Source organism: Aptenodytes forsteri, unplaced genomic scaffold (assembly GCF_000699145.1).
Source record: "Aptenodytes forsteri isolate BGI_AS27 unplaced genomic scaffold, ASM69914v1 Scaffold258, whole genome shotgun sequence".
NCBI classification, from domain to species: domain Eukaryota; kingdom Metazoa; phylum Chordata; class Aves; order Sphenisciformes; family Spheniscidae; genus Aptenodytes; species Aptenodytes forsteri.
The window spans coordinates 57,448-81,114 of NW_008795250.1; the positions used below are offsets into that span (position 1 = coordinate 57,448).

At 38.3% G+C, this 23,667-nt stretch overlaps 1 protein-coding gene across 1 annotated transcript in view; it reads left to right on the plus strand.

Moving 5' to 3' along the window:
- The first annotated feature begins 134 nt into the window (after positions 1–134).
- Positions 135–23,667, plus strand: part of UBE2Q2 (ubiquitin conjugating enzyme E2 Q2) — a 51,407-nt gene continuing 27,874 nt past the window's right edge. The window contains exons 1-2 of the mRNA XM_009278827.2: positions 135–200; positions 16,856–16,960. Coding sequence (XP_009277102.1) covers positions 162–200; positions 16,856–16,960 — 144 coding nt within the window. The 5' untranslated portion in view covers positions 135–161. The remainder of the gene's footprint in view (positions 201–16,855; positions 16,961–23,667) is intronic.

The following is a 23,667-nucleotide window of genomic DNA, read 5'->3' on the forward strand; positions in this document are numbered from 1 at the left end:
CGGGGGGCTCGGCGGGGGTGCCCGCTTCGGGGGGCCGCGGCGGCAGGAAGGACGGGGAAACTTTTCATTCTCGCCGTTGTGGAGGGATAAAATAGCGCCTCTGGTCTCCTGCCGAATAGTTGTTTTATCATCATGGTGGCGTTTAAACTTGTGAAGGGGGTATGAGCAGCCTTGTCGAACCTGAGGGACTTCTACTTGTGGTTTGTTTTGGGATTTCTCATTTCTGTGGTTCCCCCCGTCCTTAAATTCGTTGGGGTTTGTTTGTTTTAAATGAGTGGGAAGGAAGCAGAATAAAACATTCAGTGTTGTGTGCCGTGGTAAAAATCCTCTGTGTTTTTAAAAGTTTAGGGCCTAAACTTGCCAAAGGATTTGAATATATTGGCGTCTGTGACTCATGTACAGGAAAGTGCTGGAGGTTCACTTTTATTGGGCTGGCTGTAGTTATAAGTGAATTTAAATGCCTTATCAAGATTCAGGTTAAGAGTAGAGTATGGAAAAATTTTGACTGATTGAAAAGAGGGTTAGTACGTTTGGGTTTGAGGAAGATAAGCTCTAGAGCTTTTTTGTCCTTTGCCTAGAAGAGGATGAAAGTTTCAAACAGATAGCATGGAGGTAGAAATGTGCATGTAAGTGTAAATATTTGAGTACTGAAAGATGAAAATGTGCATGCAAACCAGGCAAATCTAGTAATCTTGACTGGATCCTTACTTGCCTTAAAGTAACTTTATTAAATTAAATGAGACTTGTTAAGAGGATCTTTCAGGTTTCACAGTTAATTGTCATGAGAAGTCAGATTTGTGGTCATGGGACAGGTGTTTGTTTTACCGGACACTTGTATATACTTTTAAGACATAAGATGTTTTCTGTGGTAAAATAAGCAAGATGCTTTGGTGTTCTTGTTTTTAGACATGACCTATCAGATGATGGATTGTGTGACTTCCTTTAAATATTTTTTTTATTCGGTACAGAGTGTTTCATTGCTGAGAAGTCTGGCTGTTTCTTTCCACACAACATGATCTATTTCATATGTCTGTCTCTAAAGAGTAAAATAAAAGGTCTGATGATTGTGCAGCCTCAGTTGCCAGTTGAATTTGATGGGTTATTTCTTCTTTGTCAAGTGACAGCTAACAGGGAAGCCAGTAGTAAGGCCTGAAGTTTTTGGTGCCTTGGATTTGTGCTGTGATGTATATCTACTTCTGAGGCTGCTTTTGTCATAGCTACTTTTGATAGTACTACTTTCTTAACTTGCGAAGAAATGTGCCCACTTACTTGTAGGCCTTTGGTTGAGGTGTGCCTGAGCAAGCAAGAAACAGGCTTAGGTCACTCTTGGCATTTTTATGTATTCCTGAGGAAACAGTGTCTGTAATCTGCTATTACAGTCACTTGCCCTGAAGGTTAAGAGGTCTTTTGCATGCCATTAGAATTGTGGCATATGAACTTGCAAAAAGAACAGGAAAAGAACTGTTTCAAACCTTAGAGCCGAGACTTCTGCTTTGAAAAAAGGCTGTGTCCGACTTTCTTGAAACGCCTGTTTCAGTTGTCTGTGAGCAGCTTGGTGCTTTCCAACGTTGAGTAATTTTTGGCTCTTTGAGATAGGTGGCTATTTTCCCTATATGTTAAAAATAAATGGGAGAGGGCAACCTGAGATACAGAGGTGGCTATCTTGAAACAAGTGGGCAGCAGATGACAGAGCCAAAAAGAGAAAGCTGACCTCTGGACTTCTGTCCTAGTTTTTTGACACAAGTGTTAGACTCTTAAGTGCGATGAAAGTGATTTCCCCCCTTGCCCCAAATTGAGTCTTTTGGCTCTGACTCCTAATTGCCTCCAGTTTTTTTCTGTAGGTGCTGTAAACTAGAATAGTATGTCTTGTTTACTGTGCTTCAGTGGATCTGCAGGTACCATGGGAACTAGAACTTCAAATGGCAGTAGTAGCATGCAAAAGCTGGTAAGGCTATAAATTTTTTGGTAAATATGTTTTCTTGGGGATACTCACCCTCTGCATCAGAAGCTGCTATCTTAGTGCTCTGGATTTGCAGTGCAAATATGTAACTTTAGCTGTTTGCTTCTTCTAACTAGTTTAACCCCTACAATACTGATCAAGCCAGGATATTTCCCTTACTCAACAAAAGCTTACAGTAGATTGTGCGTCTGGACGCTCAAGAATGCTGTTAAGGGGAAGAGTACGCACAAAGCTCAATAATCACTTCTTTCATTGTGATTCTGTTTGGGTACCTCAATATCTTACGTAAAATGAAAGCTGTCTAGCAGTGTGTACAGATGCTGAAGTTACTGGATGGAGAGAAATCTGGTAGGGAAGGAAGCTTCCAGTAGCTTCTGCACTAAGTCTGAAAAGAGACCTGATAACTAAGTTGCTCTGATCTTCACAGTGGATCTCTTTCTTTTCTCCAATCTAGAGAGAGAAGGCAGAGGAAAGAGGAAACATTCTCCTGGAGAGGTGAGGGAGAATGTCTGCTTAGGAACTGCATGGATCTCCACAAGTCTTCTAGACTAAATTCCACAGTTTGATTAGAAGTCTGCACTGGAATTTCTCGCTGAGATGATTTTCTGACTCTCTGCAGTATAAGTTTGTAGAACTGTCAAAGTTAAACATTTGCTGCAGCATCCTAGGAATAGTCTACCTGTGATGCTGAGCAATGCTTGAAATTAAAGCAAGATATATGTTTTATTTGATAGCTCTTCTGTTTCATAAAGTAACAGGCAAACTTTGTCCAAGTCTGTCCTTCATTATTTCTGGTAGTGACCCATATTGGAACTTAAATGGTTAATCAGATTATTTTAAAAGAGGCACTTTAGGGTGGAGTCATCCCTGTCAGAAACATTGCTGCTTATTCCTGAGAACTGTCTAATTATTGAACTTGTTCAGGCTGTGTACCTTCACATTCCCATTTTGTTATGCCAACAGCAGTGTCTCCATTCTGGAGTTTTATTTCTGTTTTTCTCAGGTTTCATTTTTATTTAACAGCAGTATTCCAATTAATCAAGTTCAATAAACCAGTGTCCTTTACAAAGTGTATGTATTTATCCTGGTCCTGTTTTGCATGTTTTTTAAAATAGTATCAAAACAGTGGCCTTAAAGGAGTGTGTTTATTGATCGTGACTTTAGGTAAGTGTCTTTCAGTGCAATCTGTAGTTTCAGTTTGGTACCTTATCAGACTTATGTCATAGTATTCCAAAGGGTGTGTTAGAATTATTCAATCTTTTCCTCGTTATTGCAGGAAAAAGGACTGATTTAGACTGCTGTAAAACATCTCTTTATATAGTCTCTTCAGAGAGAAACTGGATATTAATATCTCTCCACCCATACACAAAACTACTATTGAAATTCTGTGTCCTCATATAGCACTTGCAGGTAGAACGGGGTTTGCACCAGCTCTGTGTGGGAGCAGATTTTGCCCCAAACAGATACTGGGCTCTAATGTGCAGCGATATCCTTCATACATTAACAATTCAATTTATGTGATACGACTGACTCCAGTATACTCTTGCTTCTCTGTTGGAAAGAAGTATCTTCTGCTTTCACTGAAAAATACCCTGCTGCTAAATCGGAGTTAGAAGCTACTATGAAAGAACAGAAAAGGTTGCTGTCTACAGATAACTGCAATTGATGGGAGAAGACTTTCTTTTCCCTTCTAAACCAGAATGGATGAAACGATATTACCTATGAAGCTTTTGACAAGTTGGGTATATACAGAAAGTGAGTGTATTAGAACATGCGATAGTTCTTCAAAGGCATAAGATTTTAATATTAAATGCACTTCTAGCTAATGCCTAGACAGCTCATAACCTTTTAAAAAGGTAATTTATTTGTACGCAGAACTAACCACATAGTGAATGAGGCGTTCAGTTCAAATGACAGATTTTTTTTTTTTTTTTTGTTTATTTTACTAGACATTCTGTAGTGAGGTTGAGACCTTTGTCTTGCAGCATATGGACTAAATAAAAGCATACACAGGTTTATCTTGACAGTAAGTGCTTTTCTAACTAGAACTAGGTATACTTGGAGTTTTAAAAAAGGTACTAAAGAAACTATTATCAAACATCACTTATGCAATAGAAATTGAGAAATTTAGTCTTATTTAGTAAACCAAAATTAAGCAAGCAAACAAAAAAAAATACTGAAAGAGTGAGGATTTTGATTTTGACTTCTCTTTGTATGCCAAGACTGTAATTGGAAAAGGAATATTGTAAAAAGGAGTAGGAGGAATCTTTTGTATCTGGAAGACACAGGACCTTACTTTCTGACACCACAGCTTAGTTGTGCTATGGGTGAAAGACTGTAACCAGTACTTCAGGATTTTGCCAGTCAGTTGTTCTGTCCCCTTTATAATTTATGAAGTGCTCCTAAAATATTCTAGAAAGCCACAATGGTGGGCTTCAAATATAAATGCTGGCTTATGTTGAGGTTTTAATGTACAGGAAATTGCATTTATTTCAAATGGGTTACTCATGTGAGTTAATGATATAATTATTTCAGAACTGGGACTGTTGTGGTCCTCAAAAGAGCTCTCCCTGCACTTTGATAATTAAAAGACATTTTATAAAAAGAATTACTTCTTTTTACTCAGCATGTTACCTCATGTTAACTCTTCAGGAGGTTTTTGTAAAAGACTGAAAGATACCTGGTAATTTTTGTGTGTTTCTTCATAGTCACTAATTTTTTCAACGAGACTGACTTAGAGTAGGGCTACTTTGTAACAGGCATTTGATGGTATGTGATGGTTGCCTTTGACCTTACCAGAGACCTTTCTTATGCTACAAGAAGCAAGAATATGTATTGCTACTCTTGATTTTTTTTTTTTTTTTTTTTTTTGGGGGGGGGGCATGCTAAGATTTTGGCTTTTCTGTCAAAGCTTTTTATCAATGAAATGAGAAAAATAAGGGAGTAGTGTAGAAAGTGCATCCTATTCTGGAAAATAAGGTTGCACTTCCAAATTCATCATGGCAGTCTGTCTACAATGGAACACTGTAAAATCAGAAGTTATTAATGGAGTCGATCAAGTGTGTTCCCAAAAAAGAATAACTTCATTCTGTCAGACTTACTCAGACTAGAATGAATCTGCAGGTGTGTTTTCTGTGTTATGCCGGGGGTATTGTGTATTGATGACATGTTGATACCCTCAACATGAATTAAAAATTACAATTGCTAGGTAGAACAAAGTATGATTGTGTCCTATGTGCTCTGTAATACTGCTGTTGCTCGCAGACCAGCAAAGGCTATATGCCTTGTGAGGTGGCCAAAATTGAGTTTACTGGGTTAAGGACCTGGCTGGCATGTAAAAATTCTTTACTGGGTTATTGTTAATCTGGATCACTTCCCAGTCTGGTTCACTGCGTGGCTGCACAAACAGCTGTACCGTCACAACAGAGGGCATAGGAATGAGTGAGTGCTGGGGAAGACTGCTGAAGCCAGCATTGCCGACAGAGAGCTGCTTGCCAAGTGCTGGCTGAGTCCTCAGCGGAACTTGGGATTGCTCCTGTGTGGAATACCCAAGGCGGCATCAGTCCGGTGGGCCTACGTGAGTGTCTGGTGTGTTACAGTGACAGCTAGAGACAACTGGACCAGTCTAACTGGAAGTTGTTTACTTGTAAAATCAAATTCCTTTCAGGAGAATGGAAGATACAAAGGTGGAGACAGTTCTCTAAATAGTAGTATTTAAAAAAAAACAAACAACCAGGAGGGGGGCAAAACTTCTGGATAGGAACAAATGTTTGTACAAGCTGATTAACAGAAATAACTACTATTTTAGTTATGCCTCAGTGTGGACTACTGTTCAGTACTGTCAGGTTGTTTGCCTTTGTGTAGTTTTGAAAAGTTATAAAACCCTGAATTCCTGGCTGAAGCTGATTTTTTTTTTTCTTATTTTTCTTTAGACTGTGAATGGTAATATGCCATTTTTAAGAGACATGATAGTTTATGATTTAGTAAGGATTCCACTGTATTTCTTCAGCTGCAAGCTCTGTAGAAGAAGTGAAAATCACCTGTCACCAGCTCATAGAAGGCAACTGGAAAATTAAATGACTGATTATAGTAAGGAGAGGCTATTTAATATTTAGATCCTGTATCAGCCTGCCTGTATTCAGTACAGCTGAAGCTAATATGATCAGAATAGTTCTTAGTTGATCTTTGCTGTAAACAAGTATACCAGTTATGGTATGTCTTACTGATTTCTTGCTTCCAGCTGTAATTTAAGCGTGGTATTAAAATAATGACCGTACGTGTTTTGTTTCTTTTTTGTTATCTCATGCATACAAGACATCCTGGTGTATTAAGTACTGTAAAGCAGTTAGTGCGTGATTTCTTGACATTTAGTTTGGACTGTATTCTCCTTTCTTCCAGATCTCTAATTTTTTAACCCCCCTGAGAGAGAGAGTTCAATACGGTTGCAGATCTTGCAATAGCTTCTTCATTGTGTATTCAGAAAGGCAGAAACATAAACTCTGTCAGAACTTGTATAGTGGCATTAGAAGAAAATTAAAGCGTTCCTGTGCAGTGGTGTTCAAGATACCACAGGCTGCCTTGAATTTTTGAAGTAGGAAATAACTGTGGTAAGAGTGCGGTATTTAACTTATTAATGGTAAACGTTGCTTGAACTCCATGGTACTGAAATTTTGCATGTGGGGGACAAAGTTCCATCTAAATGGCTCTAATCTGAAGGCCAGTGACTAAGCAGCAGTCAGGGCAGCTGTGTGTGTGTTGCTGTGAGGAGAGAGCTCGGGAACCTGGTGGGTGGTGGCTGGGGTGCTGCTCAGGTGTAAGAGTGGTAGAGCAGCAGGACCTCTGTTAGCAGCAGGCGAGAATCAAAAATCCTGGTACCTGTAGATGTGTCTGGAGCACTGCAAGTTTGCAAAGGGAGAGGGGAGGAAAAGGGGAAAGAAAGTTGTTCTCAGAGAAGGGGAGAGGGCACAGTGCCTTTGATGGAAGGGGGGGTGAGCAATTTGAACACTTGAAAGACGTAAATTCCTGAAGGTAAAGAGACTGAAGAGGAGGAAGGGGAAGCCTGGATTTTTGGGTGACAGCAGAAGTGACATCAGACTTTGCGTGCTGAGGAGTAACTGTCTAAGTGATAAAGGCAAGAGCAGGTCTGCTAGGAAACTTTTATTTTTCAGGTTAAGTCAGGGAGAGAGTGACATGTTGCAACTTAGTTATAACCACTTCTTCAGTTCTAGCCATATTAGAAGCCGTTTCTTGCTACTCCGGCTTTGTGACACTAATGTTGATGATACTTTCTCTGAATGTACTTGTCTGTATAGTTGCAGAAGTAGGTAATTAATAACTCTTGATGATTAGAATGAGTTGATAATTTGTTTCAAGTAATCAGACTTCCTTCAGGAATTTGGGCACATAAGATACTGTGCTGCTGCTAAAGAAAGAGTACTGGAGAATCAGATTTGCAAAATACGTTTTTCTTTAGTGCATGTGTCTAGCTGCTTATTAGATAAACCATTGTCAGCTTGAGGGCACATATAATGCATGCATTAAAGAAGAGAACCCCTTGTGGCTGAGGGCTCTAAAACAACCATCCTCTGACAACTGTCAAGACGAGAGTACAAGCACACAGTGGGTGTTTTGTGTGTGAGGAGCAAGATAGGTTGATCCGACTGCTGTGAGGTGCTATGGTAAAAATCTGGGTTCTAGTATCAGCCCTACAACCTTCTTCCCAATAAGCAAGTCACTTAGTCTTCAGCAATGCTGTGTTCTTCGCTTTGTTTTCAATGTGGATGATCTGTAACTTTATTTGCTGCTGTTAATAGTATTGGCAAAGGAATGTTCCTTAGCTCACTTAACTGGGTTGGCCCTCAGCAACAGTTTTCATTTTCAGAGACTACACACTGCTCTTGAGCAACTGTCACTTGCTATGCTGTTAGCTAAATCATGCTTAGTATTAACTTAGGAGATGTGTTTGAGCAGCAGTACATTAACATTTGGTGGATTTTACTTTGGGTCCATACAAAAGTGTTAAGAGTGTCTTTTCTGTGAATTTCTTTGAAAGGATAGATGGCATGCTGCATTATGATGATGACCTGGAGAATAAAAAGTTGCTTCACAGTGAAGATCAATAACTGTGTTTTTATCAGACAAGTGCCTTTTTTGCTTTTATACTCAAAGTTCGTATTTTAATTTTGTGTAGTTATGTTATACTGGACAACAAGTAGCCTGTTGCCTTTTGTTTGGTAAGGGGAGTGGATGAGGTTGTGGCAACTGATAAGAGTCTGATAAACCTATTTTTCCAAGGGTAATGTGCAATTTCACACATCAGAATTGGCAATTGGGGCATTTTGTGTAGATTAAATAGTTCCAAGAATGACTGGCTGTAAAAACTTGACTGAAAGAACTTGACCATAAGAAGTGTAAGAACTATGATGCCACGTCTACATTCATGTTTGTGACCATTTGAAGTGATGTTTTGTGCCTTTGCTACTTTGGTTGTATGTGTTTTGGCTTCTAAGGTAATAATGTTTGGGCAGTGAGAGATTTAAATGTGTGTACCTGGATAGAGGCATGGAAGTAAAACACAGAAGTAGCCTAGATTGTTTCGTAAACTTTGAAATTATTGGCCTCTTATATGTGCCTGTTTGAAAGCAGCATTTGCTTAGGTCTTTTCCAGGATTTTTTTTTTTAACTCAAAATGTTATTTTCTGTCTTACGTGTATCCAAAGTAAAAAAGTTAAAGATTCCGTAATAATTTCAAGATAATTCTATGGGTCTGGGTTGAACAAATGAATTTGTGCAGATGAAGCTGCAAATTACAAGCTCCTTGGGTTTTGGAATAATTTTTACACAAGTGAAATACAGCCATTGAAATACTGTCCCTGATCATACTTATTTAGCTGTGCTGCGGTCACCATCTTATGAATATTGGCACTTGCAGTTGCTGCTGAATCTGTGTATTGCAAAAAGTGTTCCATAATCTAGGCTTTCAGTTCATTTAAAAACATGCTGTAGTCCATGTGCACTCAGACAGAAAGTGGCTGTAGGCGGTGCAAAGCAGCAGACCATTGCACGCGTGTCCAGAAAAGCCTGATGTGACAGGAGGGGAACTGCTTTGCTCAGCCCAAGAGGGTGATGTCTGTTGTGAAGACAAAAGCAATGTCCATAGCTGTTCTGTATGCTCTTAACAGAAACATTTCCTTGTGGTTACTTTCGTGGTAGCCTTCTACAATCAGTAGAACTTGTTTGTACAGAGTACTATATTTATTTTTGTTTGGGACAATTTGTGATTGTAGAGTGAATTTTACAGGCACCTATAGAGTTGCGGTTTGTTATGGTCTTTCCGTTCTGTGAGGCACATGCCTTTGACCCTGCCTTCTCTAACATGGCTGTATTTAATAACATAATTCTAAAACAAGATACTCTGCTACACTTGCATCGTTCCCTGGAGAGTGTGTGGGAGAGGAAAACCACGACCCTGTTAGTTGTGTTGTTTTAATGTGGTCCTGAAGGTATTCAGTTCTGCAGCGATGAGCGTATTAGCAGAACCTACGTAGAACAGGATTATGGGATTCTTTCACCTACCTCCTGTAAAGGTGCAAGATGATTAAGCTCTTGCAGTCTTAATCATCTTGCAGTCAGGGGTCCATCCAAAGCATGCCGCTTCATCTGGGATTGTCTTGTATAGGCTGTCGCTGTCGAGACAGTCATCAAACTTGAAGGTAGAATTGCAGTAATTTTCTATGTTTAAAAGAGATACGTGTATTTTAGTCAGTTGAACTTGGTGCCTTACCAAATGCATGAGTTGTAACAAATATTCTCACTGAACTGAGCATGTCAGGCTTTGACTTCAGGAAGAGTGTAAGAAAATTAAAGCTAATACAAGCTTGCTTTCAGTGGTATAGAAACAGTTAAAGATCTCTGTTTAACTGAACTCTAGTGAATAAAAAATGTCCTTCTCTTCATATGCATTGAGCAAGTTAATAGTATGTTGTATACAATCTTAAAATTCAAAAGGAAAAGCAGGTTGAAGTTTTCCCCTTGTTCAGTAGAGGTGGGTAAAATTCACTTTGTTTCCTCCCCACTCCCAATATTAAATTTTATTTTTAACCCCCCCCATTGCATACGCTTTTCTTATCTTTTAGAACTCTGGATCACTGAACTGTTAGATTCTTAAAGAAATGACAATTCTTTCATATGCGAAAGTGCAAATTTTTACTTGAACTTGAAAATGAAATGTTAGAATATTGTAATGTTCAATAACTCATTCAGTCTATACAACAGAGCAAGTGATGATGTCTGAATGTTTGAAAATACAAATCTTTGGGGTTTTGGTAACTTGAGGTTTCTGGGAAATAGTTTTATTTGGATGACTTCCAATGAAGTTTCAAAAAAACCTGAGTTGAAAGTGACCCTTCATGCTTTCTTCTTTTTTTAATTATTATAAAGAATGGGATGGGAGGGCAGATGACAATCTGCTGACTTTTGAAGGTTCTTAGCCTGTAGATTTCATGAGTACTCAAGTACCTAGTGGTAGAAAATGTTTACTTGCATCTTAAGCTGCCTTTGGAAAATTTGGCCCCTAATAATGGGAAGCAGTCTGTCAGTTGTGTCATCACAGCTAATACTCTTTTAAGAAGCTGTAAGTACTAGTGTTTTATGGTCATCAAGCTAAATTTTAGCTTTAAGAATATCTTCTCAAGTCCTGATATTTTTGTTAATATTAATTCTGGTTTGGTTTTTTTTTCCCCCTCTAAAGGCAGGTTGACACAGGGGAAAAATTCATAACAACTGAATGATTGACTAACAATTTCAAATAATATGTATTAAATTGTAGTTAATTGTATAGTTAATCTTCAGTATTTTTTTTGAACATTCGTGTAGGATGTGTATATGATCCCTAACTAGTGGGAATTGATTTTATTTTTAAAAAAATCTTAATTCTCCTATTTAATTCAAACGAGCAAGCTACAAACTTGGTAGCATCAAGATGTCTGCTGAGGGAAAGCCATCTATGATTTGAGATCAATAACTTGATGTGTGTTTATAGCTGCAAATGTATTCACCTTGAAAAGAACGTATTAGCCCCCTGAAATGTCTTGTTACATTAGGATTTACTTACTTCATTACCAAGATCTGTGTGAGCTAGAGTGGTCTCTTGGTAGCCTTCTCAAAGCAATTAAGCTGTTTAAAAGATCTGGGGCTTTGACGTTCTGTTGGTTGGAAGTAAAGTGGGGTGGACAAAAAATTTTGGGACTGAGAAGATAGAAGTCAGAAGTGCTGTTATGAAAATCAGCTAAGTTTTAGCTGTAGCTGGTATAAAAAGAACAGAACTAGGTTCTGTCAATTATGGAGATTTTGCAAAAACTTAGAAACAGAAAAGAAATCAAATTGGCTGAATTTCGTTCAGCCAGTATGCTAAGGAGTTTTAAAAGAAAAAAACCCACTTTTTCAATCTAAGGTGATCTGGAAACTAAAGAAAATGAAGAACTGTCAGCATGTAATTGTGATTTTAAATCGTAATGCTGAAGACGTGTTTAAATGTGTTTTCCTACTATTTGGCCATGATAAAATGGCTCTGTTGTGTACAAGGAGACATGGTTACTCTATTACCTCATAGCAAACTGTGTACAGGTTGTTCTAATCTTAGGAATGTGAGCAAGATGTGTGTTTTTTAATTTAGCAACTTCACAATTTCAACAGTATTGTAATTTAGAAATAGCTCGTTTAAAAGTCTCTTGCTAACATAAAAATTGTGTCGCTGTAGCTTTATAGAACAGATTATATAACATTGCAAGTAAAACAGCCTTATTGTTAAGGATGAGAAAGCTTAGATAGGATATACTTAGGTGACAGATCTCTACCCAGGAAAAGCTGTCTTAATGTTTGCGTTCCTGGTATCTTCTGTCACCTTTTGCCCTTTTTTTTTTTTTTTTTTTGGTTAAGCAAAATTGTTAGTGAAATATAAGTAGACCGTCTTACAAAGGATGCAACGGAATGTCTGAACAGTGGGATCCTGCGTGTGGTGTTCTAATATGCTGTGGTTTTCCTAAATGATTTGATAGGTTTTGAAATTGTTCCAGTGGCAGGAGTTGCGGGGCTTTGTATTTTGTATGTTTATTAGTAGGCTAAATTCTTTTGCTGCATTCTGTTACAGAAGCTACAGAAGCATTTGTGTTGACAAAGCTCCCAATCTGTCCTGGTGTTAATACAAAGACTCTCTAGAAGCGATGATCCCATGAATTGTAATTGTGTCTGGGTTGGCTGTAAACATTCAGCCTTTGTCCTCAGGCCTCCGTACATACTAGGTGTGATGTCATCTCAGCATGTCATGTCTTACTGAGCAATTGCATTAGCTTTCCAAGCTGTACAGCATGCATTAACCTGTGAAAGCTGCCCAAATCTAAGCATTGTAGCCTTTGCCCCTTGTGATGAATTTTTGCTCTTACTTGTAGAGAGCAGGGAAATGTCATGTTACAGTGGTTACATGAAAGATCTCAAACACTTAATATGGGTGATACCTGTGCAGCTAAGCTAGCTTATACAAAATCACTGTACATCAGCTGCGTAGTGAAAGGTTTTTTTAGCCACTGAGAATTAATAGTAAAATAACTGCTATTCTAGGGTTCCTCTCACGAAATGTTGTCTTCATATTTGGGAAGCTTGTGTTCCTTACATGCCATAACTCAAATCCATCTCTTCTCTCTATAGGATGCAGATATGGAAGAAAAGGCTGACTTAATTCTCTCAACAGTTAGCTTATGTGAAGTTTAGTTGTTTGACCTTACAAACCACAAGCTTAGTTTTTCATTGCATGCTATGGTGTTACAAACTCATGAGCTTGTTTGTATCTCAAGATCAGAATGTTTGAAGTTTGTTATGTGAATTCAGTATTTCAAAATATAGTGACTCATATCCGCGTGAAACTCAGCTGTTCCAAAAATATGGATTACTTACAGATCTAGAGAAACTTAGTGCCATTTATGTTTTTAAGTTAAACGAACATATTTATTGGTAAGTCTGAAGAACTAAAAAGTGTTGCAACAAAAATGGAAGTTTGATGAACTTGTATTTTAATATTAAGCATCTGTTGTGAAAAAGTTGGAATATGCAATTAAATATCCATATTCCAGAAGTCTAAAATTTGAAATCTTTTCTGATACAGATGAGTGAATATGCTCACACAGCGTTTAAGAAAAGCCTTTCTGATAAATGCATTGTTCCCATTCATGTTTCAAAAGCTAAAGCAGACTGAAAATTTGATTTAATCATTTTTAAGGTACAGTAATTCATATGTGCTATACAGTAATAATGCAGGCAGTATCAAATCCTAGTATGTTTTCTCACATACAGCAGGACTTGCTTTCAGTGCAAAAACTTGAATGAGTTGGAATGAGAGCAAAGAACGAGGAAGGACTGCCATTCAGTGTGGAAGGCATCAGTACATTCAAGTAGCCCCTGTAATGTATTTAAACACATAGTGGGATTGCTAGATCATCAAATCTGCACTATCAGTCATGTCCCTGTCTGACGAAAGATTTGCTGCAAGTTTTTTGGGGGAGATTTTTGTATAGGCCCCCCAGACTGGGATAGATACTGATTGTAACCAACAGCTGTCCTACTATGGGTTTGTTGGCATCAGTACATTCAAGTAGCCCCTGTAATGTATTTAAACACATAGTGGGATTGCTAGATCATCAAATCTGCACTATCAGTCATGTCCCTGTCTGACGAAAGATTTGCTGCAAGTTTTTTGGGGGAGATTTTTGTATAGGCCCCCCAGACTGGGATAGATACTGATTGTAACCAACAGCTGTCCTACTATGGGTTTGTTCGTTAAATCCTTCTGGTGGAGAAAGGAGGAACAAAATTGTCAGAAAAGACGACTATAGACAGTGAAGTGTTGAGCTTCATTCTGTAAGCAGTCTTCAGATTCCAGATATGGTTTAGAAGAGTGGACTGACAGATGTTTATCTTCTATAAATCATTGCAATTAATAGACTTGCTTAGACCTGGACTAACATAATTAACAAATGCTTGATTAAAAAAACCCAAAAAACAAAAACACCTGTTAGGAGAATGTGCGTACACAGTCCAAATGTTGACTGTGTCTGGATAATATTTTTATTCTAATGAGTCTGAGGATTTTAAGAAGCAGATGGCTCAATGAATCTTGGAAGGGATTTTGCTTGTTCTTTGTATTTTCTGATGGCAATATTGGTGTAATCTAAAGTCACGGTAGTAGTGTTTACCCTAGTGCCTTTCTCTTAACTTAATGAGCTGGCCAGAGAAGTTCAGGTCTCAAAAATAGCTGGTTCAAACAAGTCTTCAGGCAGTGGGGCCACAGTTAGCAGAGTCTCCCTTCTGATGTTCCCCACTGTGCATAAAGATCCAGTGTGCAGTATGAAATCTTGAGGTAAGAATATTGCACTACTGCAGAAGATTTTACAGGTAGGTTGCATGTTATTAAAAATGAGTGAGATGCTATCAGTTCAAAACCTGGAGTATCTTTAATGAAGTATAGCTCCTAAAAATAAATAGTTTGGGAACGCAGTGGGAGCTGGGAATTTAACCTTGTTTCTCCAGCAGTGATAGTGGTTAGTCTTTCAAGAGTGTCTTAAGTGAAACTGAGGAGAAAATACACTTTTCCAAGGTACTCTATTTGGTAAAGGAAGAAAGTGATTAAACCACACATAACTACCCATCTGTTTGCCTTCCTTAGCCTTAAAATCTTTGCAAGCTGAGCACTAGACTTTCCTGACAGACATTTGAGATGTTAGGCCTTAGTTAATCACGAACAGGTATTCTAAGGTCTCTGCTTTGTGTATGGTATGCTTCAAAGTGAAGCTGAAAGATGTAAACAGTTTGTCTTTTCATAAAGATACTAGGAATATAATGTATTCTTCTAAGGTATTTTTAGCTGTGATTTAAAAAAAAAAGTAAACTGGGGGGGGAATTGAGCTTGTTTAAAAATAAGTTTATGCAAAGGCTTCAGTTTACAGGTGGGAATTTTAGACCTCTGAAGCTAGAACTTCCCTGGAGTATGCTGCCAAGTGGGAGCTCTGCTGTGATAGACCGTTTTGTCAAAGCTGATGTCCTTTATCTAATCACATAGATAGATTGTGATCACATAGATAAAAGAATGAGGTTCAGCACTTCAGCTAGAAGGTCAGTTTGGAAGTAAGCTTCGTATTGTTAAAAGCCAATTCTAATGTGCTGGTATTTTTCTCCAGTTTTCAAATGGATAGTGTTCTGCATTCTAATAAACCCAGTATCTTTGAAATGACAGAAGTTAGTTTAAGTTAGGAAGGTCTGGGTTTTTCTTTTGGGACTTGCACTTTGAGAGCTTGCTAAGGCTAAGTTTGTTTGGGAATCACTAAAGGCCAGACAGTAACACTGACAGACAGGTATGATGTCTTCCTTCTGTGAAACTTCTTACTGCTGTCTTGAAAACTATAAAGCAAAAAATATACAATGCAATCAAGAAAGAGTGTAAAGTTGTAAGCATAGTGCACATTTTGGAGTCACTTATTAGAGTAGCAGTAGGAATTTTGACTAAGTGTTGAAGAATGAAGCATGATTTGTTGTCTCTGGAATGAGAAATATGGAATTTTTCCTTTTAAACTGCAGTGAGGGAAACGAATGAAAATTCCCTCGTACTATTTTGTAAGACCTGGGGATATGAAGATAATATCTGCGTGATAAAACTGAGGTTCAGCAATTTGTCCTCAGCTACCAGAATTTAATTGAATGGGTGAGAAGTGGAGAAGGCCTTAAATAACTCAAACAAAACAAAAAAAAAATCCAAACACGTCAATGATATGAAGGGACACTTACTGTTGAGTTGGAAGCTACATGGTTTGTTCCATCCTCACAATGTTACCAAACCTGTGTTAGGAAAAAAACAGGGGTTGCTTTTTGAAACATCTAAACAAGAGGCAAAGGACTTCTGTTTACCTTTCCATAGCAAGGGTCTTTCCAGCACCTTTTGAAGGGCTGCATGTTGTGGCAGCTTAGTGACAGAAAAATCACTTGTCATGGATTGTATGAGCGGTTGTGGGCCACATCTGTTCCATATGTTGTATGTGCCCTAACCATGGCTTGTTCTGGAAAATTGAGTACACTTCTAATCCTGTCAACCCGTTTGATCTCACTGTCACTAGGATGTGTTTTGGCACCTGCCTAACAACTGTAGGATTCTATTGATGGAAGAAAGTTATTTTGTAAGCTTTCTTGATAGGGTTGTATGCAATCTGTTGTTTGAGACATCTTTCAACAGTGGAAAGTCCTCTGAGCCTTGATGGTACAAAGATAAAATTGCAGATTTTTGGCATTGTGATCTGCCCATTAACTTGTCCTCCAAGACAGGAGGTTTGAGCTATGTTGTTTCAGTCTGAGGGGCAGTGCTAGAACAGTTTGAATAATCCTGTTTGAGGAGGAAATCTGAAGACTCCAGGTTTTGTTGCTTTCATAGATTATTCCAAATTAAAGCTGTATTTTTATGAAAAATCAGCATCGATATAGTTTTATTCTTTGACATGTACTACTTGTGACTCCATTTTTTGGTAATAATCGCCTGTACTGCATTTCTAAACTTCTCCCTCCTGCTCCACCTGCCTCCAGGGTTTTAAACTTTTCAGCACTGTTTCTTATGTATGTCCATCATCTGATCAAGATGAAAATAGGATGAAATACTAGAAGAACCAGTTGGCTGGATTTCTTTCAAATTCTCTTGCGTTGCCTAAAAATGCTGTGTTAAAAGCTTCTATGTTACCTGACTTAGAGTAAGATAAAAGGTGATAATACTGTGTTGTGAAATTTTTGGGGTGAATGAGTTTTAAAAGTTTTATGGTTTTTTTTTGTTTATTTATTTGTTGGGTCTTTTGTGTTGTTGTTTTTTAACAGGAGTCTTACCCCTCTTCATCACCAATATGGTTTGTAGAATCAGATGACCCAAACCTGACTTCAGTCTTAGAGCGTTTAGAAGATATTAAGAAGAGCAATACGCTGGTGAGCAAGTGTTTTGGTTGTTTTGGGTGTTTATTTGGTTTTGGGTGTTTATTTAGCTTTGTCACATTAACAGGCAATTAAAGTAGTTCAGTTTTGGGGTTATTTGGGGGGGGTTTGTAAACACAAGTTTCTCTTCCAAAAACATATGAACCAAAAGTAATCCAAAAGATTTGGGGCAAGGAGGAGAAGATGACTTAAAAGCTTGCTCTTTAAAAGAAGTTAAGTTTCAGCCCAAATAATTACACAGTTTAAGGTTTTCTGAAAACAATTAAACAGTGAAATGCATGAGAACTTAAAACTACGGAATAAAACAGGTCTTCTAGTGTTTTCTTTGCACAGAGATCAATTACAGAGGCAAAAGCTTTGTGTTCTTGAGAATGTATATTCTTGAGAATATACAATATTCGTGTTGTGTACATATACAACCAAAACATGGCTGTAATGGTAACTAATACAAAGAATTCCTGGTTTCAGTAAAGAAGACTTGATCTGATAGCTTCTGGTTCATCAGAATGTTCCTTAGATAGTGATAAGTTTGAACAGTGTTGTGACTTTGGACAGTTGCTATTTAAAGAAAATCTTTGCACAGATTCTAATGGTAGGTTTGTATTTCGGAAAAATACCAGGCATTATATTTTACTTGAGTACCCTTTTGATGTAGTGATAGGAGCTGTGTGTGTATATATATCAAAAAATTAACTTCCCATTCTGTGCAGGAAAGTAAGTGTCCCTGAATATTACTTGGAGAAAAAATTCAGCACAAATGTACTTTGCTCTGTGAAGAGCAGTATTGCAGCCTACTGACAAATTCAGTGATTAAAAGTGTTGTTTTTCCTCTCCAAATTCAGCTTTATGGATATTAAATAGCCCTTAGGGATGATCTTTATTACCAGATTATTTTAAATTTTTTGTTTGTTTTTGTGTACAGGAATGCATGCATGCACGTGATGCGTACAAACCAAATCAGTCTGCAGAATACTGCTTCTTGCATGGGTTATGTGCTGGCCTTAGTATTTGCCTGGTTTTGGAAAAGTTGGGAATGTTCTTTCTCATGAAATCACTTACCTGTAATGTTTACTGGGATAATATTAGTCAAGCATACTTGACCTTAAATAAGGATGTGTAAATTTCTTTTTCTGAAGAATATTTAGAATGCATTTGACTTCTAGCAGAAATAATTAGAAAACTAACAAGCAAGTGAGAGTCTTCATATGCCTTGCCGTAATTAAAAACAAAGGAGCATTGCAGAGGAACATTAGCGTTTTAATGTATTGTGTTGGATGTGATTACAGGAGACATACATATCAGTTGTGTATTTTCTTCTTACAACCTAAACTTTAGACTAAACTACATTTAGAGGAATGTTATAGATTTATTAGTCTTTGACTTCTGCCTAGAAAGACATATGACGGTGTAGTACCAGAAGATGTGGCCAAATGAACTTTTTTCTTGAATACACTTCTCAGAAGGTTCTCTAGCTTGAAGCTGGTGTGGCTAGTAGCTTCAGACAAAAGGTTTTAAACAAGATATTTCCTATGTTTAACTACCTACAGGTTTGCTTGCAATAGGGTAGAAAGCTTTATTGCAAACATGTATAGGACTTGCTGTGCTGAATTGCATATGCACATAGACTGCTTATGTACATTGTAAGAAAACAGCTTCTGATGTCAAGATTGTACTTGCCCATGTAAAAGCTGATGGGTTGATGTAATAGACACCTGTGGATGGCCCATTGGTTTCTCAGGAATCCATCCCACATCATGTGAAGCCAAGATGAAGACAGATGGGAGTGGTTGAAGAGACAAATACTTACACTACAAAATCTGACTACTTTGGTTTGCTCAAAAGGCTTGGCTTTGTGAGTTTTGGGTTTGTTTTTTCTCCCTACAACTTTTCCCCTTGCAGCTACCTCCCTCCCCTTCAAGGGCGTTGGAGCAACTCACACACAGACTTCTTGGAGTAGGGTAGGAAGGGATAAGGAACTACCTGTAGAAATTCAGAGGCTTCTGATTTATCATGCTTTCTCCTAAAAACTCACTTAGTTCAATTTAGACTTTTAGAATGTTTCAAACCAGTTTTCATTTAATTTATTGCAGCTAAAGGATCGCTTGTGCCATGTTGCTCTAAACTCATAAAGCTATTGCAACAGTCAAATTTTGAATGGGAAATTGCATTGGACTCTTCCAGGAGCTCAACTGAGCACAGCGAACATGTGCTAAAAGCACTGCTAGCACATGTACCCTGATTTAGAGTTCTTTGGTATTACTCTGCCCTTTCTACCTGCTTTGTAACTTTTGACAGGTATCAACTGTTTGGGAAACTGAAGAACGTGCTCTTCAGGCATAAAAGTTTGATGGGGCTATATATATGGAAGCCTTGTCATTTGACATGGTGAAAGGAGAACTGTTTTACCTATGTTAAAATCATGCACACATTTTCTGGAAAATCTTCTGTGGGTCTGAAACTCTGTGTTCACCTTGGCATCAGCATGGTGCTTTTTGCTATGAAAATTCCTCAAAACACTAAAAATGTTGAAAGGTTGTTAAGAACATGATCAGCATAGATAGCATTAGGTTTGGAGGCTTTAGCTGCTTGACTGTTCATACTGAACAAACTCCAGTCAGCAGATGAAGGAGCTACAGAATTCTTTCTGACCCCTCGTGTCTCCTGAATTCCCTTTCAGACCCTGAAAATCAGCATTGCATTAGACTCGGTAGGTAGCTGAAACTGACAGCCTCCTTCTAGTGGTTGTGCAATGCAAAAGAGAAATCCTACTTCCATTTCGTCGTTCTGTTTAGTATAATGGAAGTTATAGTTGCAAGTCTAAAGTCTCAAACCTTACTTCATGGGTTATTAAATACAATTATACATGATTTGGAGGTTTGCTTTTTAAAGACAGTAGTGAAATGAACTTAAATTCAGATGGCAGCTTTAATTTTCACACTCTCCAAAGCTTGAGGGCTTAAACTTGCATGGAAGGCTTCAAAAGTGTAGAATTCCTGACATAAGTATGTGTACAACTTTGATAAGCTGCTGTCCCTAAGCACACTACTTCTGTATTAAGAATTTAGATTTAGTCCCACATGATGGCACTTCAGGAAGGAATGTTGGCTCCTACAAACTACCAACACAGCAGCAACTAATTATGTATTGGGGATCATAGAGACAAAATGCAAGAAGAAGCTTTGCTTTACTTTCTGAAACTGCCCGAGGATGCTGAATGTGTGTGAGTTACTGTCACAGACTACCTGATAGCTAGTAGTGGCCACACTCCAAATGACAGTTAGTTCTTCCCTCTGTTTCCTCTTCAGCAGTTTCCTTCAGTGGCAGGCTAAGATTTATTGACTGATTTATTTATTTTTATATAGATAGAGTGTGTGCATATATATGTATGTAGATACGTGTGTATACTTACACTATACTTCTTCAGTCCGTGTTTCTTGGTAACTGGAAAACAAGGTGCTTCATAGTGAACCCAGCAGTATATTGATATTATTTAAAGGTATCCTAAAATTGTTAATGCTTTTATATGGCATTAGAAAGATCTTTTCATGCATAAAAAGGCCTTCTAATGTAGGATAGGTTTCAGAAAAATTGTTTTTTTTAAACTGTTTTCAGATTTGTAAGATGTTAACACAGGAAACAAAAAATTATAAGAGGTGTTTTTGTGTTCTAAACCAGCATTATGGTGTCCATAAGAACTACCAACTTCTCAGAACTCCTGAAGCATTAAAAGTTATGTTCTAGATGTATATATTATATTTTAATATCTTGTTATTTTTATATTACTTATAATCAATATCATTAATTTATAAATTTGTCATTGTATTTGGTCACTTGAGCATTTACCTTGGCAGGCTATTTACATTGCTCCTTTAATACCCTATGGATTATGCATTCTAGTTGCTGTTTAGTTTCTGCTTTAGGCAGTTTGTATCCCAGGGAAACTATTGGTGTACTGATAGCCCACTTTTCTTCAGTGGCAGCAAAGCGTGTGTGTTAAGCATTCATTTTACATTAGCCAGGCATGTGAAGTTAGCTTGGAAATACATTTAAATTATTAATACATGGCAGAAATCTGCTATCCCTTTTGATACAGTCTATTCCTGTACCATTAACATATACCAAATCATGCTAGGCCCTGCTTAGAGCAGGGGGTTGGATCAGATGACTTCCAGACGTGCCTTTCAGCCCAAATTATCCTATGATTTTTTCATACATATGAGCAGAGCATAAGGGATAATGGTGATGGTGATCCATGGCAGAAGGATCAAGGGTATGAAATGAATTCCTGTGGAGGAAAAACATAGCAATAAGGAAGAAGGGCTGTAAAAATGGGATCAGCTTCTCGCTCTGCCACCACCTTTGCAGATTGTAGAAACTGACGTCAAGTAAAACAACTTAGCTATAAAAATGAAACTGCAGTTTGACAGTTGCATTAAGCTAACCCTGAAGTGTAGACTGCTGCCAAGGAAAAGGGGATCCCTGCTCTCAGCTGCACATTCCTGCCTCCCCCTGTATGGTGAAATTGGTGCTTCTGTGCTGAAGCACATCAGGAACTGATCTGCCTTGAAGCTTGCAAGCTGCTGCATGGTTGTGTGGTCTCTGGTGCCAGAGCAAATGAGAAGGTGAAAATGTGCTGCTGGAGGCAGGGAAACACCTCTTCAGGCACAGCCACTGTGTAATTTGGTCCAGGTTGTGCCAGCAGTTTGTTGCTTTGAGAGTGCTTGTGTAGCTACCTCACAGTCGTGCTGTGTTCAGAAGGAAGTGAGAGAAGCTTACAGTGTGTTAGGTCCTGTCTGCAAAAATTCCTTCTGAATTTCAGTTCAGGTGACAGGACTTCTCATGAAGAGGATGGGGAGTGGAGGAAGCAGGGCAGGAAGCAGTTCTTAACTCTCTTCCCAGCCCTTACTGTCTCTTTCTGTAGAGACACATCTAATATTGTGTTCAACTGCTTTTCCAGGCTTTGGACCAGCCACATGCCGGTGGTAGTATTCTTCCCCCACCATTTAGATTTTTTGTATGCTTCACAACAGATGTAAACAAATTAATGGCTTGCCTAGCTTTACATAGCTACATGAGGAAAAATTACAATTCCTGAAATTTTATGGTTTATGCTCCAGCTCTCCATGAGGCAGTGTTTGTGCAGAGAAAAATTTTCTCAACAAAATGTGTAGCAGTGCAACTTTTAAGCATCTTACACATACTGAGAATAATAGTTCTAAGACCTGTGGTTCTATTTACCAACTAATTTTTTGATTGATTAACCTGCTTTCCGCCTGCTAAAAGATTTCCTGATGTTCCAGGCACCCAGGAAGTTTCAAACAGGTGTAGAGTCTTAACACTGATGAGAAATGTGATTGTTGCAGAAAGCTTCTGGCAACATAAACTATCACATCTCATGTATACACTCACAAGAAATGTGTTGCTGATAGACCAGTTCTTTTGGTGTCATCTGCTTTGGTTTCGAGTTAAGGATGACTGTCGTGAATGACGCAGAAACAGCAAACGTGGTGTGATAGGAGGGAACGTCATAATTCTTGTAATGCGGGCTGGTATGTCAGTTCACGGCCTCCGATGAATAAGTAACATTCCTATTAAACAGGAATGTTGAATTCTGCTGGAGAAGGGAAAAGCAGTGAAGCTTTCAGATAGCAGAAGGGCAACATTTGCTTATCGTTGCTAGTGATTTGGGCTTGGAAATGAGTTCTTAACCCTGGAGAGGCTGAATTTTCACTTGCAGTGGGGTAAGGTAAGAGCATTTAAACTGGCCAATAGCAAGGCTTTAGACACGTAGAATATTTTGGAGTGACTAGATTTTTCTTAGATACCTTAATTTATCATATGTTCTAAGAAATACAGTATACAAACACCAAATAGTGTTGTAGAGGTATCATTCTTTCAGGATCATACAGTCTATGCTGTACCTTGGGTGAGGCCACATTGCCTGAGTCTCCCTCTTTTATGGAGAGATACTTCAAGGGGAGTGGGGGTTGCCACTCTAAGCATAACTACTAGTTACTAGCTGAAGGATATGTGTGCAGAAATGGCTGTCTTGCACTCTGCCTTCTACAAGTGGCAAGACAAAAACTCCCTTTGGTATCTGGAAGAAAAGTCCATAAATGGATGTATAATTTCTGCAAGCTTCATCTAGGGTATTATTCTGCAAATAATGAAACGTTGACCATTTTGCAAACATATTCTGAAGTCCTTTCTTCCCCCCCCCATCCCCGACATAGCTATGCAAAGACCTTGAAAAGTTACGAAATGCAGTAGTACAGTCTTTTATGGTCTTCGCCTTAACTGGGAATCTGAGGCTGCCTAGAGAAAGTTAACAGCTATGGAAATCCACTTAATTAGCATCGTGATCAAGAAGCAAACTTAATGTTTCTCTGTTTCTGCAGAACTAAATTTATTTTCTGGATAGCATTACAGTGAGTGAAAGGTGTTCCATGGTTTGCAATTAACAGAACACAGTCAATGTAACGCTGAAAGCTGGAAACATAAATCAGTGATCAGATATCAGATTGTGCCTCAACCTGATACAAGATATGGCAAGCAGACTACTTGGGCTGTAGCTCAGAGGTTGGCTAGTTTCTATGCCTTGTACAGTGTTTGTCTTGCTTCTAGTGCCTCATTGGTGTGCCCTAGAAAGGGATTCAGGATGTGGAAAATCAGACTGTTCCTCCTGTTTTTTTGAAGACATG